Consider the following 21225-nt stretch of genomic DNA (forward strand, 5'->3'; position numbering starts at 1 on the left):
GGAAGTACAAGAGGACCATGCAGAGAATTTGGGTGTGCCAAAAAGGAGCCAAAAATATTTCCTTTAGCAATGAAAGTACTTGAAATTCAACTTAGCATGGAAAAAAGGGGAAGGATCTGAAACTAAGGTCTCTACGAGCTACAGTTCAAATGATTTTTCTGTCCGAGGGACTGGGGAGAAGGGAAAAAAAATCTGCGTTGGTTTCATAGTCCCATATCCAACTGCAAAATTATGGCCATGGTGCTCAAGTGTTAAGATGGAAAAAGCATTAAATGTATTTATGCTTCAGAAAAATGGTGGTATGGATGAGGTTCCGTGCTATCTGCTATTGCAAGCATCTCCCAGGGTTCTTGGAACATATTGCCTGCAGACAGAGGGCAGCCACTACAATGCTTCAGAGAAGAGCCAGCATGCTGAAAATTCTACGTTCAGCAGATTTCACACAGGCACACTCCAGTGCAGCTACACAAAAATGAATGACAACTGCCCCTTTGCTTCAGTCTTATTCTTTCTTCTCTTGTTGGAGAATGTAATCACAAATGAAGTTTCCAAGAGGTTTAGTTTTTACAACTTGGAACAAATGTTAAAGATTGGTGTTCACAGCCTATAACCTGTGAGGAAGAAGAAATTGGTTCGGTGTGGTGCATTTTTATATTTTCTTTTTCTGGAAGGAAACAATACTCTATTCAGTATTGCTGTTCACTAATAAGTTGAGGATTACCCTCAGTTTTCCCTAGGTATTTGTGTGTACATATGTATGTATGTATGTATGTATGTATATATGTACATATATATTGAAAAGATATTTTTGGTGTTTTTCAGGCAATATCAAAGGAGCTACAATAGTTGATGCCCTGGATACCCTTTTCATTATGGGTATGAAGACCGAATTTCAAGAAGCTAAATCATGGATTAAAAAATATTTAGATTTTAATGTGGTAAGTTAAAGTTGCTCATCGAGTCCTTACATTTTACCTATCTCTACATTATATTATATAAGAGACCCATTATTTATTCTAATCGGTGCTAATCGAGACAAATTCAACTTTTTTATGTGTGTGTATATGTTGATGTACACAGGTATATGTAAACATAAGGGAAACAGAATACTGTCATTGGCTATAATTTCTCTAAGGTTACCCACTTTTTTTTTCTTCCCTTAGTTTTTGAGGCAGGGTCTCTTACTCCCTAGAACTTGCCACCTTAGGCTATCGAGCCAGAAAACCCAAGGATCTACCTGTTCCCAGCTCTCCACATGGGGATTACACATACAGGCCACCACACCCAGCTTTTTGGTAGGGATTCTGGGGATCAAACTCATGTAATCCTGCTTGGAAGGCAAGCACTTTACTAAGTGCTCACCAAAGCTCCAAATGATGCAATGTTAAATAGCAAAACCACTCTTAAGCTCTGTGCTTGTTCAGTTATTGTACATGGAATATATCCTTTTAGCTGAATTAAAGGTAAGTCAAATCAAAAGAAATATTTAAAGTCATCTACATCATCAAACCCTCTTGTTCAAAATACCATAGCAACGCGGTGAGGTGTCTATTGAAGCCTCTGAGGTTTATCCCGGACTATGTGGCTGGCTGCGTGTTGGAGCCATGATTCTGTCGTGGGGCTGTGTGCCTGGAGCTTAATCCTGACATGGTGCAAGGCATGAGCACCCACTGTCACTTAACTAAGGCTTCAAACATTGTTGCTCACACACTCCTATTAGTAAAAGCAAACAGTGAAATTTAAAAAAAAACCCACTAACATCTAGATGTTTGTACATAAATAACAGTTTTCAATTTCTTTGTATATGTACATTCTTGGCAAAGATCGTGAGACCTAATGACCCTGAGGGACCATGGTGATAAAGGGAGACAATTCAGGTGTTTGATGACCCATGGTTAGAGAGGACTGCATCTCCTTGGATCTTAACTGGACAGTCAGCGTTTTTCCTCATAAGCATGTTGGCAAGGAACTTAGTCTAAGGAAAAGGAAGTACGTAAGCCCTGACTTTAAAGTCCTTAACTTATGGCTCTGTTATTGGTATTATTTTAAATCTGAGATAACTTTGCAGAAATCTTTGTAAGTCTCTTGTTTAGCTAGGAAGTGCTCCCTAGTATCTGTGCATCCCCTCGGCCAAGGTAGAAGCATATTGCATGTTGGAATGGTATGGAGGAAGAGAGGGCTCCTGCCCACCCTGCTGCCTTGGCACTTCTTTGTTCCCATGGAAACTGGGCATGAGCCTTAGCTAGAACATTGAAGATTAGTAAAAATGTGTCTTTATCCATCACTCTGAATTTAAAGGATTTATAAATTGCAAGTTTTAATATTTTATTCTCCCTTCTTTGATGAGATGCTACCCATGCTCTATTTAGAAGATTTTTACAGACAATCTTTTTTGCTTAATCTTCCTAGAAACTGATTCTAGAATACGAGAGAGATAATATTCCAATACTCCAGAATTTTGGAGACCAATGTGACAGGTTCTTTTATTTTTATGTTTTATAGATTTATTTAATATGTATGATTGTTTTACTTGCATGTATATGTGCTCATATAACATGTGCATGTCTGGTGCCCAGAGATGGTCAAAACAGGAAGTTAGATCCCTTGGTACTAGAGTTATAGATGGTTGTGACATACCATATGGGTATGAGAAACAATCCTGGGTCCTCTACAAGAACAAGTGCTCGCAGATGCTGAGCTGCCCTCCAGCCCCATGTTTTTATTTTAAACATAGAGAGAACATCGGTACAGATAGCTGATGGTTCAAATGTACAGAGCTGTGATGTGGAACTTTATGTGGTAGTTCTGATCATGTAATAGAACTAAATACAAAAAAATAGAGTACAAATGTTTTTCTTCTTATGTTTATTTCCTTAGTAATACTTGGTCTTCATTGGCTTTCTTGCTTATTTATTTATTTATTTATTTATTTATTTATTTATTTATTTATTTATTTGTGGTGCTAGCCACAAACTCTAGGGTCTTGCATGTGCTTGGTGAGGGCACTGAGCATTGTCTCAGCAATGCCTATTATTAGGAATGACTCCCCTACCTACCATGCATACCATCTTTCAGCTATTGTGATATCTCTTCCACACCTAGAAACTTTAATAGCACTACAGCTATGAAGAGTCAGCCCAAGGCTCCTTTTCTGATTCCTGGGATGGTTTGTCTGACACATCCTGTGTTGTCCCAAACCTCTCCAAGTTCTGAAGTTGAGGAATGAAGAGACTTGGAGGGTGGGAACTATTTTACTTTTCAAAAATCAGTACAGAGGCCTCTCAAGATAAAAGATAAAACATCACTGTTCTGGAAGTTTGATAAGCGGCCTTGGGCCACTAATTAGCTGAAAAGAGAATCTCTGTGGGCCACAGGAACGTCTGAGAAGCAAAGTGAATCTAAATAGGGAATATAAACCTATGTAGAAGCCAAGAAAGTGTGTCACTTTGCCTCCTTCCTAAAGGAGGGAAACTATCACTTGATAAGATGTTCACTTTTAAAGGCTTAAATTTTAATTAAAATCATGCATTTTAGTGCACTAATATCAATAACTATTGATGATCTGGCTATGCTTTTCCAATGCTCTTCTACAAATTGTAGTCACGTGTTTATTATTTCTGTTTATTATTCTATCATCTATCAATCTATCTCCTATTAATCTGACATCTACCATCCATCAAACTATTATCTATCATCTATCTATCATCTATCTATCGATCTATCTACCATCTATCATCTATCTATCTATCTATCGATCTATCTATCATCTATCTATCGATCTATCTATCATCTATCTATCATCTTTCTATCATCCTATCTATCTATCTATCTATCTATCTATCTATCTATCATCTATCTATTTATCTATCTATCTCTCCCTATACCCCTTGTGTGTATGTGTGTGTGTGTGTGTGTGTGTGTGTGTGTGTGTGTGTGGTTTTGTGGTTGTTATGTTTATGTTTGGGGATACACACAAGAGAAGCTACAGCGTGACACTAGGTCTTCCTCTATTGTTTTTATCTCATCGCCTTGAGACAAGGATCCTCATTGACCTTGAAGCTTGCCATTTTGCCTAAGCTGCCTGAGCAGCAAACTGCTGGAATCCTGCCCCAGCCCAGCCCACCTGCCTACACACACTGAGTATTTTCATAGCAGGAATGTACCTCCCTGTCCAATTATTTTTATTTAAACAACTTTATTTTAAAAAACAGAGATAAATGTACAGATTTTTAAAGCATTTTTGCATAAACTATATGAATGCATTTTTTTAGTACTTGATTTTTTTTAAGGTTTGATAGTATGCATCAAAATCTTACTAGTTACAATGAGCATAGAGTACATGTAAAGCAAAACGTAACATGGAAATAGTCGGTTTTCCTGGTGTGTAAAGATTAAACATAACGGGTGCTTGCCAGTTGAACTCAGGTCTTTATGTTTGCAAAGAAAGTGTTTCACCCAGTAACCATCTTCTCAGCCTTATTCTATTCATAGCACAAGGAGGCTTGAAGCATTTACTGAGCTTCTTTATCGAAATTACCACATTTGCCCATTTAAAAAACTGTGTTATCAGGTTGAAAGTGTAGCTCAGTGGTAAAGTGCTTGGTTAGCATTCACAGAATCCTAGGTTCAAGCTCCAGTACCATATGAAGACTGAATGTGGTGGCACATGCCTATTAATCCTAGCACTGGGGAAGTAGAGGCAGGAGGATCAGAAGTTCCAGGACAGCTTTAGTTACATAAAGAGCGCAAGCCAACTTGGTCTCTATAAGACACTTTTGTTTTAGCACATGTATCAATAATACAGAGTTAAAGCTTCTCATATTAAAACGAGTAACACATAAGTTCAGGAAAGGCATATGGATCATTTTTCTCTTCTGGTCACTGAATGATCCTGGTCTTTAACACAGTGTTTTCCAGTTAGTTTCCTAAGCCACATGCGAGAGCTTCCTGTGATTGCTTCGACAACTGCTCAGTGTTCCTTCAAAACACTTGGTGAATTTAATTTTGCATTCATGGAATGAGAAGAGAGTAAGCTTTACCTGAAATAGAGAAAAAAAAAAAAAAACACAAACTTCATTTCTTTTTTAGAGATTGCACTTAATAGCCCAGAGGACACACTGTGGCCTGCATTTAAGCTAACATCTTTCCCTTAGAAAGTGTTTTAACAGAGAGTCCAAGAGTTTCTTGTTTTGTTGTTTTGTTTTTTTAATTGCATATTATATGTATTTACATTTCAAATGTTATCCCCTTCCCCTCCCCCATACCCCCTTCCTCCTCTTCTGTGGAGAAGCTCTTATGCCCACCCACCCACTCCCACCTCAACACCCCGGCATTTCCTCTACACTGGCGAAATGAGGCTTCTCCTTCTATTGATGAAGTTAATACATATAAATGCATCATTGCTGCAAGGGAACAGGAAATAGACCTGAGAGAGAAACACTGTTGCTGGGGGTTTAATCCTGGCATTTCTAGGTGTAAATTAGTCCTGAAGTTGAGGATGAGCGTGTGTACATGCAAAATATCCAGTTTATAGCACTTAAGATGTACTTTGCCTTAAGCTTTTCAGTGGGTTTGTACTGCCATTCACTTAGTAGTGTAAGATCCAAGCATCTTTTAGGACTGGTTTTAAATAAATCACTGGGTTAATATGATTTAGGGAGGAAGAGCTGGGCTTCATTGAAAGAGCTTGTGTTCAGCTCAGGGATCCACAGAAGCACACAGGTGAGACGGAACACTGTTAGAATAGACTCTGGTGAGCTTCCTGATTTCAATTCAGTGTAAGGCTAGGATGAAAGAGTCTAGATTCTCATTTATTCATTAGCCATTCATTCACATGCTGATCATTTACCAAGCTCTTTCTAAGGACCAGTGACTTACACTTCAGGTGCTTCGATAGCTGGAAAAATGGACCCCTTCCCTGGAGCTGGGTTTCCTGAGGAAGTTGGGGAGAAAGGCAGACAGGCCAAAGGGGCTGTGCCAGGTTAACACATGATGATTGATTGATTGATTGATTGATTGATGCTGGTTGGAATATTGTATAAATTATTTCAATCTCTGTGAAAGGGCAGGTGGTATTTCTTTTTACTTTTATAGATACACATAGATAATCTTCCCAATGCTGCACAGCAAACAGGAGCTATAATAAACAATATCTGCCTGATTCATTGGCCCCTTTTTATTTATGGTAAGGAAATACCGAAAGTTGAGAAATACACACACATCCTAAGAATCTGAACCTGTGACTTAGGGATGTAATGTGACTTAGGAATGTAATGAGACTTAGAATGTAATGTGGCTTAGGCATGTAATGTGACTTAGGCATGTAATGTGACTTAGGCATGTAATTTTCATATCTCAATACTTATTAGAGTTTGTCATTTAGTAAAATTCAATCAGTGCTGCTGAAATAGAGAAGATGTCTGGCTCAGCCTACTCCCTGACTGAATGTGTTAGATTGAGCTGGAAAGCCTGCTCACACAGTAAGCTGGTACCTGTGCTGAATCATTTTTATATAGTTCATGCATGTACTGGTGCTCTACACAACATTAACCTGCTTTTCAACATGTTTGTTGTGGCTCCCGGTCCAGGAGCGTGTTTCTGAGTGAGTGCTACTCAGTTCAATTTTGAACTTCTCGATAGCACTTCCCGAGAACATCCTGCATTAATTAGAAAGTACCAAAAATTAATCTTTAATAGCAAATTTTATAGAGGAAGACATTTTCTCCAGGCGGCAATTCCTTACACAAAGTTTCTGTAAATATGAAAGGCAACACTGTCTTTGGGCACTGCAGGAAAGTAGTGCTTGCTGTGGGATGTGGGGCTTTAAGACAGGAATGGAGGAGTTCAGCTTGCTCTAGACTAATACTGATGCTGAGAAGTCCAGCAAAGTGCCAGGGTTGTGCACAGTATGTAATAAATCCCATACATTTCACACAATAAAGGTGTTAGCAGAAAGGGTACATTTGTGCTTGTGGTTTTGTTTGGTTTTGTTTTTATTTAAAGACACACTTTAAACATGTTCCTTTAAATATGTTAGCCAAACAAGCTGTGGCGTGCTCTGGGAAGAATGTAAGTTCTCTTCAGCCCTATGCTGTCTCCTCACATGTCTGATTTTGGCAACCTGCCCCACCGTTCCATGCCATGAAGCATGAAAGAAATGATATTTTTCTTAATTTTGCTCCTAGAAAAGGTTTGTGTATGAGCAGCGTTACATCCTGACTGGTACAGATCACTAATTTGTTATCCTGCTGAAAGGAGTCATGGGGTATTTACCCTCCGATGCTGAGGATTGGCCCTAAGAGTTATGGCCCTAAGAGGACCTGGTCTCTCTAGTGATGCTTCCTGATAGATCTGAGTTGCTACTTTTGGATCCTTTCTGAACCTTCATAGCAAAACCCGCCTATTACCATAGACAACATGGATATTTGCCTTTCTCCGTAGCTTTACTGGTTTAAATGCCGTTAACAGTCTTAAGAAATGTGTTCTGCTACTTATGAGCTAAGAGCTGTGAAGGCACACACTACCAGTAGATGCGACTACACTTTAATAATTCAAGTGTTATACTGACTCTGAATCCATGAAATGTGAAGCAACACATGTGCTGGAGAAGTCTGTCTTTCTTTCTTTCTTTCTTTCTTTCTTTCTTTCTTTCTTTCTTTCTTTCTTTCTTTCTTCAGTTCTTTCTTTTTTTCTTTTAAATGGAATATTCTCTGCATTTACAATTCAGATGTTATCCCCTTCCCTCAATCCCATCACCCTTCACCCTCCCATTGCCTCCATGAAGGTGCTCCCTCTCCCAACCTTCCTCTCCCACCTCAGCATTCCCCTTCACTGGGAACATGAGTCTTCTCTGAACCAAAGGCCTCTCCTCCCACTGATGCCAGAGAATACTGTCCTCTGCTGCATATGCACCTGGAGCCATGGATCTCTTCATGTGAACTCATTGGGAAACACAGACCAGGCTTCTAGTCAGTCCCTTTAACTGGAGGCATTGCAAGGTTTCCTGTACAGAAAGCAGTGTAGTTAGCATGTGTGTGAGTACGGTAGCATTGCTCCTGGACATAGTTACTACAGTGGATTGTCGTGGGGAAGTCATTATTCATTACAGTTGTTGCATCGGCATGCAGTGGGACAGCTGTCATTGAAACTTAGGTGTTTGTGGTGTATTGCACAAGAATCCCATGTTTACAGACCTCAGAGTAGGAAGCTGGCAGGGTTTGGTGGAAGAGTTGGTTAAAGGAAATTGTCCGAATTTAGGGATCAAATGTTCTCTCTCTTTTTTTTTTGTTTTTCAGGTCTTTTAAATTAATTAATTAATTAATTTACAATCTAACAGTTGCCCTCCCTCCTGCCCGTCCCCACAATTTCTCACCCCATCCCTGTCCTTGAGAGGATGTTTTCCAACCACCAAGCCTCCTTCCTCCTTAGGGGCTCAAGTCTCTAGAGTACTTGGTGCATCTTCTCTCACTGAGGCCAGACCACACAGTCCTCTGCTAGATATGTGTTGGGGGGGGGGGCTTAGAAATGTTCTGTTTCAAAAGATCTTTTCAACTCAATGAAAATGTCGTGCTGAGTAGAATCCTCATAGTTAGAGTCTGAACAAGCTTTATTATAAATAACTAGCTTATGGCCTGGAGACCCAATGAAATAAATTACTTTCTCCAGGGAAGCTTCTGGTTCTGCAGTTTTGCAGACAAATGGGAGCTGGAGCTGACTTGGCTCTAGAACTGTCATATCTTATGTTTTCCTGGCCAAGCCTGTGATTCTGCTGACTGGGGTCTAATAGATACCATACTATGTGTAATTTTGAAGGATAAGTTGCTTATGAAAATGTAACCTAACTGAAATTTCTCTGTGCTCTTTAAAATGGTGACTCACCTGGTAAGAGTCCTTCAGACACTCATTTTCGAATAGGTTCTGAAGAGGTCACTATTTTTATCACCAAATTAGTGTTAGGATACCCAGGATTTATAGTGTGCTGGGTAGGATGAAGCGTTTTCCAGTACAAGAGTGGGACAGGATGTTAACTTAAGGATTAGGAGGGGAGAACATTGTTGCTTTTTTTTTCATTTTAGCAATCTTTGTCAATTTTAGATGCCTTGTAAATTGGGAAAGAAAAAGGAGAGACTTCAAGGAATTGAGGTTGAATTTAATGGTCTGAGGGACACAAGTTATGAGCACTCTTCTTGTCAGGGTTTCTGTTGCTGTGATGAAACACCATGACCTAAGCAACTCCAAGAGTTAAGGAGTCATTTGATTTACATATCTTGAGTCACAGTCTTTCTATTGAAGACACAGCAGGAAATCAAACTGAGCATGACCCTGGAGGTAGGAGCTGGTGCAGAGGTCACTGAAGAGTGCTGTTTACTGGCTTCCTCTTCATGGCTTGCTCAGTCTGCTTTCTTATAGAAACCAGGACCACCAGCCCAGGACTGGCACCACCCATAATAGGCTGGGCTCCCCTCCGTTAATCATTAATAAAGAAAATGCCCTAAAGGCTTGCCTATAGTTTGATCTTATGGAGACATTTTCTCAACTGAGGTTTTCTCCTCTTGAATAGATCTAGCCTGTGTTAAGTTGATATAATACTTGTCAGCACAGGTACTAAGACTCATAACCAAACATACTTTCTCAATGACCTCCTGATATTTTTATGTCAACTTAATTATAACACCTATTTTATTAAACTTACACATGAATTTGTTTGAATGTGTTCTATGTTTGTATAGCAATGCTAGAAGAAAAACAAAGGAGTAGTCTCTAATTGAGATGTGATTAAGAGTATTGTATATCTTCAGACGTGTCCAGCCTACAGTTGCTAATCAGTCTGACATCAGCAGGTTCATTCACTTTAAACAAAAAGCTCACTATACTGCTCAAATTGTGACTCCCATAAGACCATACACTAGATAGTACAAAATATCCCAAAGACCACAACAGTCTACCCAATGTGAGACTGTCCTTAGGTATGCGTTCTGCCTGACATTCATGGGCTCAGAGCACCTTGTAGGAAATGCATACCTGTCTTTTACCAGTGACAAAACAGATGTTAAGAGAGAGCAAATCAGCTTCCAACCTCATCCTCCTAATTCACAGCAGAACTTTTAGTTAATTAATTTTCTTAATGTATGTGTGTACATTTTGTTTGTAGTAGTGTGTGTGTGTGTGTGTGTGTGTGTGTGTGTGTGTGTGTGTATGTGTGTGCATGTTTCATAAACATAAGTATGTGGCTGTTTTCTATTATTCTCTGCCTCATTCCCTTGAGAGGTCTCTCAGAGAATTAGCAAGCAGCTGTTCTGCTTGGGCTGGCTGGCCAGGAACATGACCTCCCATGCTCTTCCTTTTGCTGGCCCCCAGGGCTGCACTTACAGTCACACATGGCCAGGCCCACCCTTTTTTCATAGATGTGGGGATTCAATCTCAAGTCCAAATACTTGTATGTCAAGAATCCTCATCCACTAAGCCACCTTCCTAGCCCCAGACCAGAATTTTTATAGCTGCTAGCCATTCTGTTAAAGTATGAGGTTTTATCCCCCACCCCCAACACTTCACCTAAGGTTCTATAAGGAATGATTCAAAGGGCCCAGATGTCAATATTATGGCCTAAAAGATAATATCCCCTAAAATGTTAAGAGAACTTAAACTAAGGTTTGTAAATAATGTAACTTTGGGAAAACGAGGCAGAAGGAATTATATTGGGCAGGGGCTGGTGCATTGTTCCTGTGTTGTTCTGGTTCCTAAGCACAGGAAGTTGATGAGAGGTAAGGATCGCAATGCTGTGGTATTGCTGAGCAAGTTTTTCAGAGATAAGGGCGTTCTAATCACTGGCAACCTGGGTGGCTTCAACGAACAATCCTGACTTTGCCTTGGGCTCCCTAGATGGTTCAGTCCCTGCAACTTGAATGTCGTAGCCGCTGACCTTGAGCACAGGACTTTGCAAGGTTATCTTTCAGTGTGTTACAGCAAAGCAAGATAAATAGAATGCAGGTTCTGAAATACACACAGAGCTGGGTCAATAGCTGCTTGACTAACTGCATCCAATAAGTGATTGATGTCTGGATTGAGATATATTTCTGATGGCAATTGACAAGGCTCAGTCCCCTACCTTGCAATAATTTTTATCACATGTCTATAGAAAGGTCTCAACTGTCTAATGCTTTTCAAAGAGAGAAATAGGAAAAGCATATGTAATGAGCCTAGAGCCAGAATAAGGAAATGAAACCACCTCTTTATTCTTCCGTAAGTGAGAAAATGAAGTCCTGTTTTCTGGTTTAAAAACTAAAAAGTACAAAAACAAATTAAGGCAAATGTGTCCTAAGCAGGCTTATATTCATTAGAGTTTTAGTAGGTATTGTTTCTGTTAGATATGAGAGGTAAGTTGTACAAGTCAAACTAAATGAAATAAATTTTTCTTTCTTTTCTTTTTTTTTTTAATCAGAGGTTGTGTGAACTAGCAGCAGGGTTTAAATGACCCTCACTCAGAGTGGTCTATTTTAGTGATAAATTTCATAGTACAGAAGGTCTTTAACCCAAATATATAAGTTGCAAATCACAAATTATTCAGTACAATTAAACTCACTGCATGGTTTTATTTTATGATGGTTTTATCTACCTTTGCCTAACAGTTCTAACTTTTTATAAGCTTTCTTTTGCAGGAACTTTCTTACCCTAAATAGAGCATGTAGGAATAAAATACTCCATCTCTTGTTCATTTCTAAAACTGTTTTCCAAAATGAGGACTCAGCATGTTTAAGGATCTTGTCAGTTTTTATTTCTGTGCTTACAGGACCTAGGAATGGGCTCAGCACATAGTAGTTGCTTAAAAAACTGATCCCTAAAGGTGACATCTCAGTGGTTTTTCTAAGTTCATCTGCCAGATGCTGTTTAGTACTTTTGCTTATTTAGTAGGTGGTTTGATATTAACCAGAAGTGACAGGTACTTAGTAGGCCCGATGAAGTATACCTTATATCTGTTGGGGGTCATACTGTGCTAATCACCTCATTACAGAATACAAGACAGATGCAATTAGCAGCCAAATATTATAGACCCATAAAACTATTGGCAGTAATTACTACTTATGTATCACAATTATTTGGCCATTAATAACCAGGCGTGGAGCATTGTCTGTGAGGTATCCGTAGAGTTCAGAACAGCTAGGTTTTGAACCGTAAATAAACATGTTTCCATTCAAAATGCCAATTCTACTACTGTTGTGTGAACTTAATCCCTACCAGCTTGTTTCTCTTCCTGTGGACAGGACATGGGAACAACAGTTAATTCCAAAGGTCTGTGTGGGGATTAGAGCACGTGTGGGAATGAGTCTAGCATTCCCATGTTATAAATAATAAAAGCAAGCTACTCCTGCTGTAACTAAGACCTACCTCAGCAATGACGGTGCACACTATTACCACCGTGATGCCAATACAGACTGTCACCTCAGCGCTGGACTGGGCAGGCAAGGGCAGACAACAGCACTGGAACTCAGCCCCGGTTTTCTGTCCCATTAGCATTCTGTTTGTGCCCCTTCAACATAATGGAAATAGATTGCCCGACCAGTGCGGAGCTAGCAGCCACGCTACAGTCTGATTGGCCTTTCAGAGGGAAAAAGCAGGGAAATGAAGGGAATAACAAGAACGCAGAATAGGAAAATAATAATAATAATGAAAGCCCTGATCCCGTTGGCTTTGTACAGATACAGAGTATCAGGTATTAGGTCTGCTCTGAATACAGGAGGGAAAGAATGTCAGTTTATGGTATTTTTATCATTTTACTTTGGGTCAGCATTATTCCTTATCTGCTTAACCATACCTTGCCACCATTTCCAGGGACTTCCTGTCTCGCCTATAGGGGCCCCTGGGCCTGCACACAGATCTGAGCTGACTTTAAATTAGGAAAGCTTTATCACGACATGTGCTTCCGTTCCACATGCCTTTATTATGTCTTAACCTCTCTCACTTTGTTCCCACAGAATGCTGAAGTTTCTGTTTTTGAAGTAAACATACGCTTTGTTGGTGGACTGCTGTCAGCCTACTATTTGTCCGGAGAGGAGGTACGTTGCGATGTGATATAGACATGGGAATTCTGAAATGTCTCCAAATTACGATTTTTGTTAATGGTGCCATTCGTGGTATGGAATGAGGGCGGGGGAACCCACTGATGTCTCATGTTCTGTCGCTCAGCTTTATTTCTCAAAACGTGTGCCAATTAAATGAACCAAGTGGGGAAAGTTCCTATTGTCAGGTTAAGGTGCTGCCTGCAGGAAGCGTGGCTCCATTGTGCTATGCATGCTGTGATTCGAAGTACAAATCCCACATGTCTGCAGGCGGATTAACAATGCGCAGCGTAACCGCAGACCTGGGGGTGAATTTCTGTCTTGAAATTTATTTTAATGTGAGTATGTTAGCTTAGTAAGAACTTATTTCGGTAAAGAAGGCATAACAAATAAGGTCAGTAGTTATGAAATCGAGGGGTTGCAACTCTGAGCTTGCCAGCACATGGTCCTGCGGGCCAGTGTCCCTGTGAGAAATGTTTCATTCTCTCCCTGAGTCAAGACTTAACGAATTATCTGCTGCTTGGGGCAAAGCAAGGATTTTTAATTTATTCTTTTTCTTTTTTGTTAGATTAAAGACTTTTGTATCGTGTTCATCAAGGGCACTGATGCTAATTTTCTCGAAAGCATTTGGACAACTTTGTGAATGATGTGAAGGGTCCACTAAGAGTTTCAGGAATTGACTCACCTGAAATACTCACAGCTGGCACTCAGCAGACACGGTCGTGTATTCACGTCAGTCAGATTTACCTCAGGCTCGGCATCCCATCTGTGGGAGAGTAGGTCTTATCCCGTGTAGTATTTCATGTACTTCTGTGCTTCAGAAGGATTTAAGCAGGATGATGAATGTTTAATGAGAGAGGCCGCTTGACTTTGTTCCCGTCTCCAAGGTGCTCTTCTCATCAGAGCAGAGCAGCCTGCGCCCCGCTCTCCTGTCTCTGGATTGGGTTCTCCCGTACCGTTTATCTGTAGATGGTCCCTGTAGCCCCCTCTGTCACTCTGTCCAAAGCCTCATGCTAGCCTGGGAAGCAAAGGCCTCTGCTGTGTTCGTTCCACTTCCTCTGTGTTTCTCCAGTTAGCTTCCTGTGCTCTGTCGTTTGGACAGCCCAGGTTAGCCTCATCCTGAAGCAGGAGCAACTATGTTTTATAAAAGCAGCGTGCAAATTCATGTTTTCTTTATGGACGTGTCCCCGAGAGGCCTAAGCCTGCGGCTTCTCATCGTCTGGACACAGTGTGCTAAGATGACCTTGCCTTTATGTTCCTCCATGACCACACAAAGATGACACAATCTGGAAAATGCAAGGCCTGTGTCCTTCTGCCTGTGAGCTTTATGGGGATTCTGGGAAATACGAAAAGAAACAAACCTAGATTTCTTCTAAGGATACATTCCTTTTCATTAGCAGTTTTTAGTTTTATTTATTTCAGGATTCCATGCAGATGAATTCTGTTTCTATGAATATTTGATATATGTGGATATGCTTCTCTAAAGGAAATGTCCACGGATGAAATCATTTGCTTATAAGTACAATAATGAGTTCAAGGCCTTGTAAGAATTTTTTATTTAATTATCTTTATTTTTGAGATTATCACCGTTTCCTTTTCTGTTCTCCCTATGAATTAATTCTCCCTTACACCCCTGCTTGATTGCCCTCTTTCAAATAAATGACTTCAGTTTTTACTAATTGTTACATATACATATATGTATATTTATATGTATACATATGCACATACATATATACACATATACACACATATATAATTACTCAATATACACATGTGCATAAACACAACCCATCCAGTTTATATAATGGTACTTTCATGTGTATATTTCTAGGGCTGCTTACTTTATTGGGGATACCCAATTAGCATGCTCTTTCCCGAAGAAGACCATTTCTTTCGTTCTCTACATTTCTAAGTTGTAGATCTTTGGGTTGAGGCCTCTGAGCTTTTTCCTGACCACATTACAATGCTTATTAGTGTGCTCCTTGTTGAGGTTGTGTGTAAGAACTCATGTTGATTAGACGTTAAGTGTGTAGCTTCTGATATCTTTTAGGAGGCAAATCCACAATTTTCTGTTCACATGGTTTTTAGAATCATGCTGTGCCCACTTCTGCAATACTCTGAGGCTCAGATACAGGAGTTAGGCTGTAAATGTATCACTCGGGATTGGGCTGCACAACTCTGCATTTTCATTGGTTGTGGCTTTTTGAAATGGTCTGCCTCTGCTATAAAGAGAAGTTTTTTGGTTGAGGGGTGACAGTTACATTTATCTGTAGGTCTAAGGGCATAGATTTAGAATGTAGCTAGGGGTCATTCTGCCTTAGTAAAGTAGCAGTTATAGGTTCTACAAGATGCATGATCCATGACGTCAGTGCTGAGTCGTTGAGTAGGTTTCCAGTACGAGGCCTGATTTTCCTCTTGTTCAGTCGGCCCTTAAGTCCAATTAGAGAGCTGCGGTTACTGCCAAGGCATCTGTGTGCCGCTGCTGCAGCGTTGGGACCGCTGTGTTCTGCTGGCCGTGATTGTAGGTGTATTAGCTGGGCAGGACTGTAGGTTACTTCCTTCCTCTGGAAGCTTCCTTGGAGCCTGCTGGGACTACAAAACCTTGTCCTCAGAATCTAGAGGATTTCAGGTCAGTTTTAGCTCTGAGGATAGAGGATTTCAGTTCATTTTCAGCTCTGGGACTTCTGGGCCCTATGTCTGAAGTGCATGGTATCTTCAGTAGAGAGTTACCTTCCACCTCTGTGGGAATGGGCCTTGTCATGTATAGAAAAGGCATTGCTTTTGTGGAGGTTGATTCTGTATTCTGCCACATTGTTGAATTTGTTGATTGTTTCTGAGAGCTTTCTGGTGAGTCTTTTTTTTGGGGGTGGGGGGTTTCTAATAAGTAAAATCATGTCAACTGTAAATATGGTCCATTAGTTTAACTCTTTTCCCTATTTGTATTTCTTTAATTTTCTTCTCTTACTTTATTGCTCTAGCTGGTTCTTCAAAGACAATATTGAAACAGAGTATTATAATAGACATTCCCTTCTTATTCCTCTCTGTGGTGTAATTGCTTCATGCTTTTCTTCACTTGGGACGATATTGAATATTGACTTCTCATATATAGCTTTTATTCTGTTAAGGTATGTTCCCTCTAGCCCAACATTCTCTAGGATACTTATCATGAAGGCCTGTCACACTTCATCAAAGAGTTTCTGAATCTATTAAAATGATGATGTGAGTATGTTACAGAGTCTGTTTATAAATTTTAAATTTTGATGTGTGTCTCTGTATTCTATTTGCAAATATTCTGTTAAGCAGTTGTTAATCTATGTTCATCAGAGTTACTGACCTATAGTTTACTTTGTAACTGTTTTTTTTTTTAATCTGGCTTTAGTATCAGAGTGATACAGGCTTCATAGAAGGAATTTAGAGTTGCTCTTTTTCTTTTTCTTTTTTTCTTTTTTCTTTTTTTTCTTTTCTTTTTGAATGGTGTAAGGATGATTGGCTCAAAATTTTCTTTGAAAGTCTGGTGGAACTTTGATGTAAATCCATCTGATCCTGGACTCTTTTTAGCTTGGAGGAATTTTGTTAGTATTTTAATCTCCTCATTTAACATGGGTCCATTTAGGTGTTTATTATCTTGGTTTATTTTTGGTAGTTTGGCTGAATCTAGAAAGTCGCTCATTTCTTAAGTCTTCCAATTTAATAGACTACAGCTTTTGATTTAAGAATTTCATTAATATTCTGAATTTGTTTGGTGTCTGACTCCTTGTTCATTTCTGATCCAGTTGACTTAGAGTTCCCCCTTGATTAGTCATGTCTAGGTTCTATTAAGCATGTATATCCTCTCTGAGCACTGGCTCTTAGTTTGATTGATTCTTCATATTGTTTTCACTTCTCCTTCATTCATGTTTGTATTAAATTTTGTTGTTCTATTTTTTTCCAAGTTTTTGTTCATTTGTTTGTTTGATATCAAGAATCATTCTGATAGTTTTTTTTGTTTTTATTGTTGTTGTTATTTTTCTTTTATTTTATGTTGGTTTCAGTGTTGGTTTTTGTTTTTAAAGACAGGGTTTATTCCTGTAGCTCTGGCAGTCCTGGAACTCACTCTACAGACCAGGCTGGCTTCAAACGCACTGAGATCTGATGCCTGCCACTTGCTCCCGACTGTACACCATGGCTTAAAATTTTTAATATAGGCACTTAAACCTATAAAATTTTCTTCATAAGTGTGCTTTCAATGTGTTCCTGAGTTTTTTGTTGTGTTTCATTTTCATCAAGTTCTAGAAAGCTTTTTCTTTCTTGAACTCTTTTTTGACTCATTAAGCATTCATTAATGACATTTTGAATCTCCATAAATTTGAGTGTTTACTAGAAGTTCCTTTGGTGTCACATTAAATTATGCAGTGGTCAGATAGGATTCATGGAGTTATTTCAGTCTTTAAATTTAAAAAATTTGTGTTCCAGAATGAAGTCCATTTTATAAAAATCCCGGGATGCTAATGACTAGAAGGTCTGTTCTTGCGTGTTTGGATGAAATATTATGTAGATAACTGCTTGGATTTGGTCCATGGATTATAAATGTTCCATGGATTCCAAATGTTGTTCCTTGTATTATAAATCAATTATTTCTGATGTTTCACTATTTTTTAATTGACAACTTTAATTTAAAAAACAAAGATAAATGTACAAATTTTAAAAGCATTTTTGCATGAAAGTATATGAATATATTTTTGTCAGTACTTCATTTTTTTTAAAGGTTTGATGGTATGCATTAAAATCTTACTAGTTACAATGAGCATAAAGTACATGTAAAACAAGATGTAACCTGGAAATAGTCAAAGTTTTCTTGGTGTGTAAAGATTAAGCATAATGATTTTTCTTTTTTTTTCTTCTTCTTTTTTTTTTTTTTTTTTTTTTTTTGGCCTTTTTTCTTCTCTGAGTTGTTTCTGGGGTGTTCAGAGCATTCTGGAGATAGTATCCCATTATCAGTGACTGCATATTATGTCTGTTCTTTTGTGACTGGGTTAGCTCACTCAGGGTGATATTCTCTAGATGCAACCATTTTCTTAAGAATTTCATAAAGTCATTGTTTCTGATGGCTGAGTAGTACTCCATTGTGCAAATATACCACAATTTTTTTGTATCCATTCATCTACTAAAGGACATCTGGGTTCTTTCCAGCTTCTGGCTATTATAAATAGTGCTGCTATGAACATTGTGAAGAATGTGTCTTTGTTGTATGTTGGAGCGTTTCTGGGATATATGCCCAGAAGTGGAATAACTGGGTCTTCAGGTTGTTCAGTACAATTTCCATTTTTCCAAGTAACCGCCAGACTGATTTCCAGAGTGGTTGTATCAGTTTACAACCCCACCAACAGTGGAGAAGTGTTCCTCTTTCTCCACATCCTCAGGAGCATCTGCTGTCATCTGAATTTTTGATCTTAGCCATTCTGACTGGTGTGAGATGGATTCTCAAGGTTATTTTGATTTGCATTTCCCTGATGGCTAAGGATGTTGAGCACTTCCTTAGATGCTTCTCAGCCATTCGATATTCCTCAACTGAAAACTTTTTGTTTAGCTATGTACCCCATTTTGTAATAGGATTGTTTGGTTCTCTGGTGCCTAACTTCTTGAGTTCTTTGTATACCTTGGATATTAGTTCTTTGTATACCTTGGATATTTGTATACCTTAGATATATGTATCAGATGTTGGGTTGGTAAAGATCTTTTCCCAAACTGTTGGCTGCTGTTTTGTTTTCTTGACAGTGTTCTTAGCATTACAGAAACTTTGCAATCTCATTAAGTTCCATTTGTCTATATTTGACCTTAGAGCACGATCCATTGGTGTTCTGTTCAGGAAAATTTCTCCTGTGCCTATGTGTTCTAAGGTTTTCCCTACTTTCTCTTCTAATAGTTTCAGTGTACCTGGTTTAATGTGGAGATCTTGATCCACTTGACCTCAGCATTCTACAAGGAGATAAGAAAGGGTCTATTTTCATTCTTCTGCATGCTGAGTGCCAGTTAAACCAACACCGTTTGTTGAAGAGGCTGTCCTTTTCCCATTGAATGTTTACAGCTCTTTGTCAAAAATCAAGTGACCACATATGTGAGGGCTCATTTCTGGATCTGTTATTTTATTCCTTTGATCCATGTGCCCATCTCAGTAACACTACCATGCAGTATTTAACACGATTGCCTTGTAATATAGTTTGAAGTCAGGGATGGTGATTCCTGCAGATGTTTTCTTGTTGTTGAGTATGGATTTTGCTATTCTAGGTCTTTTGCTATTCCAGATGAAATTACACATTGCTCTTTCCAACTCTATGAAGAATTGGGTTGGAATTTTGATGTGGATTGCATTGAATCTGTAGATTGCTTATGGTAAGATGGCCATCTTTACAATGTTGATCCTTCTAATCCATGAGCATGGAAAATCTTTCAATTTTCTGAGATCTTCCTTGATTTTCTTCTTCATAGATTTGAAGTTCTTGTGATACAGGTCCTTCACTTGCTTAGTTAGAGTTACACCAAGGTATTTCATATTGTTTGTGACTATTGTAAAGGGTATCTTTTCCCTAATTTCTTTCTTAACATGTTTGGCCTTTGAGTAGAGGAAGGCTACTGTTTTGTTTGAGTTAATTTTATATCCAGCCAGTTTGCTGAACTTGTTTATCAGCTATGGAAATTCTCTGGTGGAATTTTTGGGGTCACTTACGTACACTAACATGTCATCTGCAAACACTGATGTTTTTACTTCTTCCTTTCCAATTTGTATGTCTTTGATTTCCTTTTGCTGTTTTATTGCTCCAGCCAGGACTTCCAGTACTGTTTGAATAGGTAGGGGGAGAGTGGGCAACTTCAATTTTCTCACCATTAAGTTTGATGTTGGCTATTGGTTTTCTCTATATTGCTTTTATTATGTTTAGGTATGGGCCTTGGATTCCTGTTCTTTCCAAGACTTTTAAAATGAAGGGGTGTTGAATTTTGTCAAATGCTTTCTCAGCATCTAGTGAGATGACCATGTGGTTTTTTTCTTTGAGTTTGTTTATGTGGTGAATTACATTGATGGATTTCCGTATATTAAACAACCTGCAACCCAGGGATGAAGCCTACTTGATCATGGTGAATGATCCTTTTGACGTGTTCTTGGGTTAGGTTTGCAAGGATTTTGTTGAGTATTTTTGCATCAATGTTCATAAGTGAGATTAGTCTAAAGTTCTTTTTCCTTGTTGAGTCTTTTTGTGGTATAGGAGCAAGGGTTATTGTGGCCTCAAAAAATGAGTTAGGTAGCTTTTCATCTGACTGTATTTTGTGGAATAGTTTGGAAAGTATTGGTATTAGGTCATCAATAAATGTTTGATAGAATTCTTCACTAAACCCATCTGGTTCTGGGCTTTTGTTGGTTGGGAGGCTTTTGATGACTGGTTCTATTTCTTTAGGTGTTATGGGATCATTTAGATGGTTTACCTGTTTCTGGTTTAACTTTAATATCTGCTATCTGTCTAAGAATTCATCCATTTCCTCCAGATTTTCCATCTTTGTTGAGTATAGGCTTTTGTAGTAGGATCTGATGATTACTTGAATTTTCACAGTTTCAGTTGTTATGTCTCCACTTTCCTTTCTGAATTTGTTAATTTGGATACTCTTTCTTTGCCCTCTGGTTAGTCTGGCTAAGGGTTTATCAATCTTGTTAATATTCACAAAGAACCAGATCTTGGTTTTGCTGATTCTTTGAATTGTTCTACTTGTTTCTATTTGGTCAATTTCTGCTCTGAGTTTGATTATTTCTTGCAGTCTACTCCTCTTGGGTGTATCTGCTGCCTTTTGTTTTAGAGCATTCAACTGTGCCGTCAAGTTACTAGTCTATGCTCTCTCCAGTTTCTTTTTGGAAGCACTCAGAGCTATGAATTTTCCTCTCAGTGCTGCTTTCATTGCATCCCATAGGTTTGGGTATGTTGTGTTTTCATTTTCATTAAATTCTAGAAAATCCTTAATTTCTTAATTTATTTTTTCTTTGACCATGCTATTGTTTAATAGAACATTGTTTAGTTTTCATGTGTATATAGCTTTTTGTTGTCTTTGTTTTTATTGAAGACCAGCCTTAGACCATGGTGATCTGATAGGATGCATGGGAGTATTTCAATCTTCTTATATCTATTGAGGCTTGTTCTGTGACTGATTATAT

At 38.8% G+C, this 21225-nt stretch overlaps 1 protein-coding gene across 2 annotated transcripts in view; it reads left to right on the plus strand.

The window, feature by feature from the left end:
* Positions 1–21225, plus strand: part of MAN1A1 (mannosidase alpha class 1A member 1) — a 181889-nt gene that overhangs the window by 48942 nt on the left and 111722 nt on the right. For both annotated transcript variants that reach the window (XM_080937813.1, XM_080937814.1), the window contains exons 4-5: positions 823–938; positions 12969–13049. In XM_080937813.1, coding sequence (XP_080793939.1) covers positions 823–938; positions 12969–13049 — 197 coding nt within the window. The remainder of the gene's footprint in view (positions 1–822; positions 939–12968; positions 13050–21225) is intronic.

This window comes from Micromys minutus (assembly GCF_963924665.1).
Source record: "Micromys minutus genome assembly, chromosome: 25".
NCBI classification, from domain to species: Eukaryota; Metazoa; Chordata; class Mammalia; order Rodentia; family Muridae; genus Micromys; species Micromys minutus.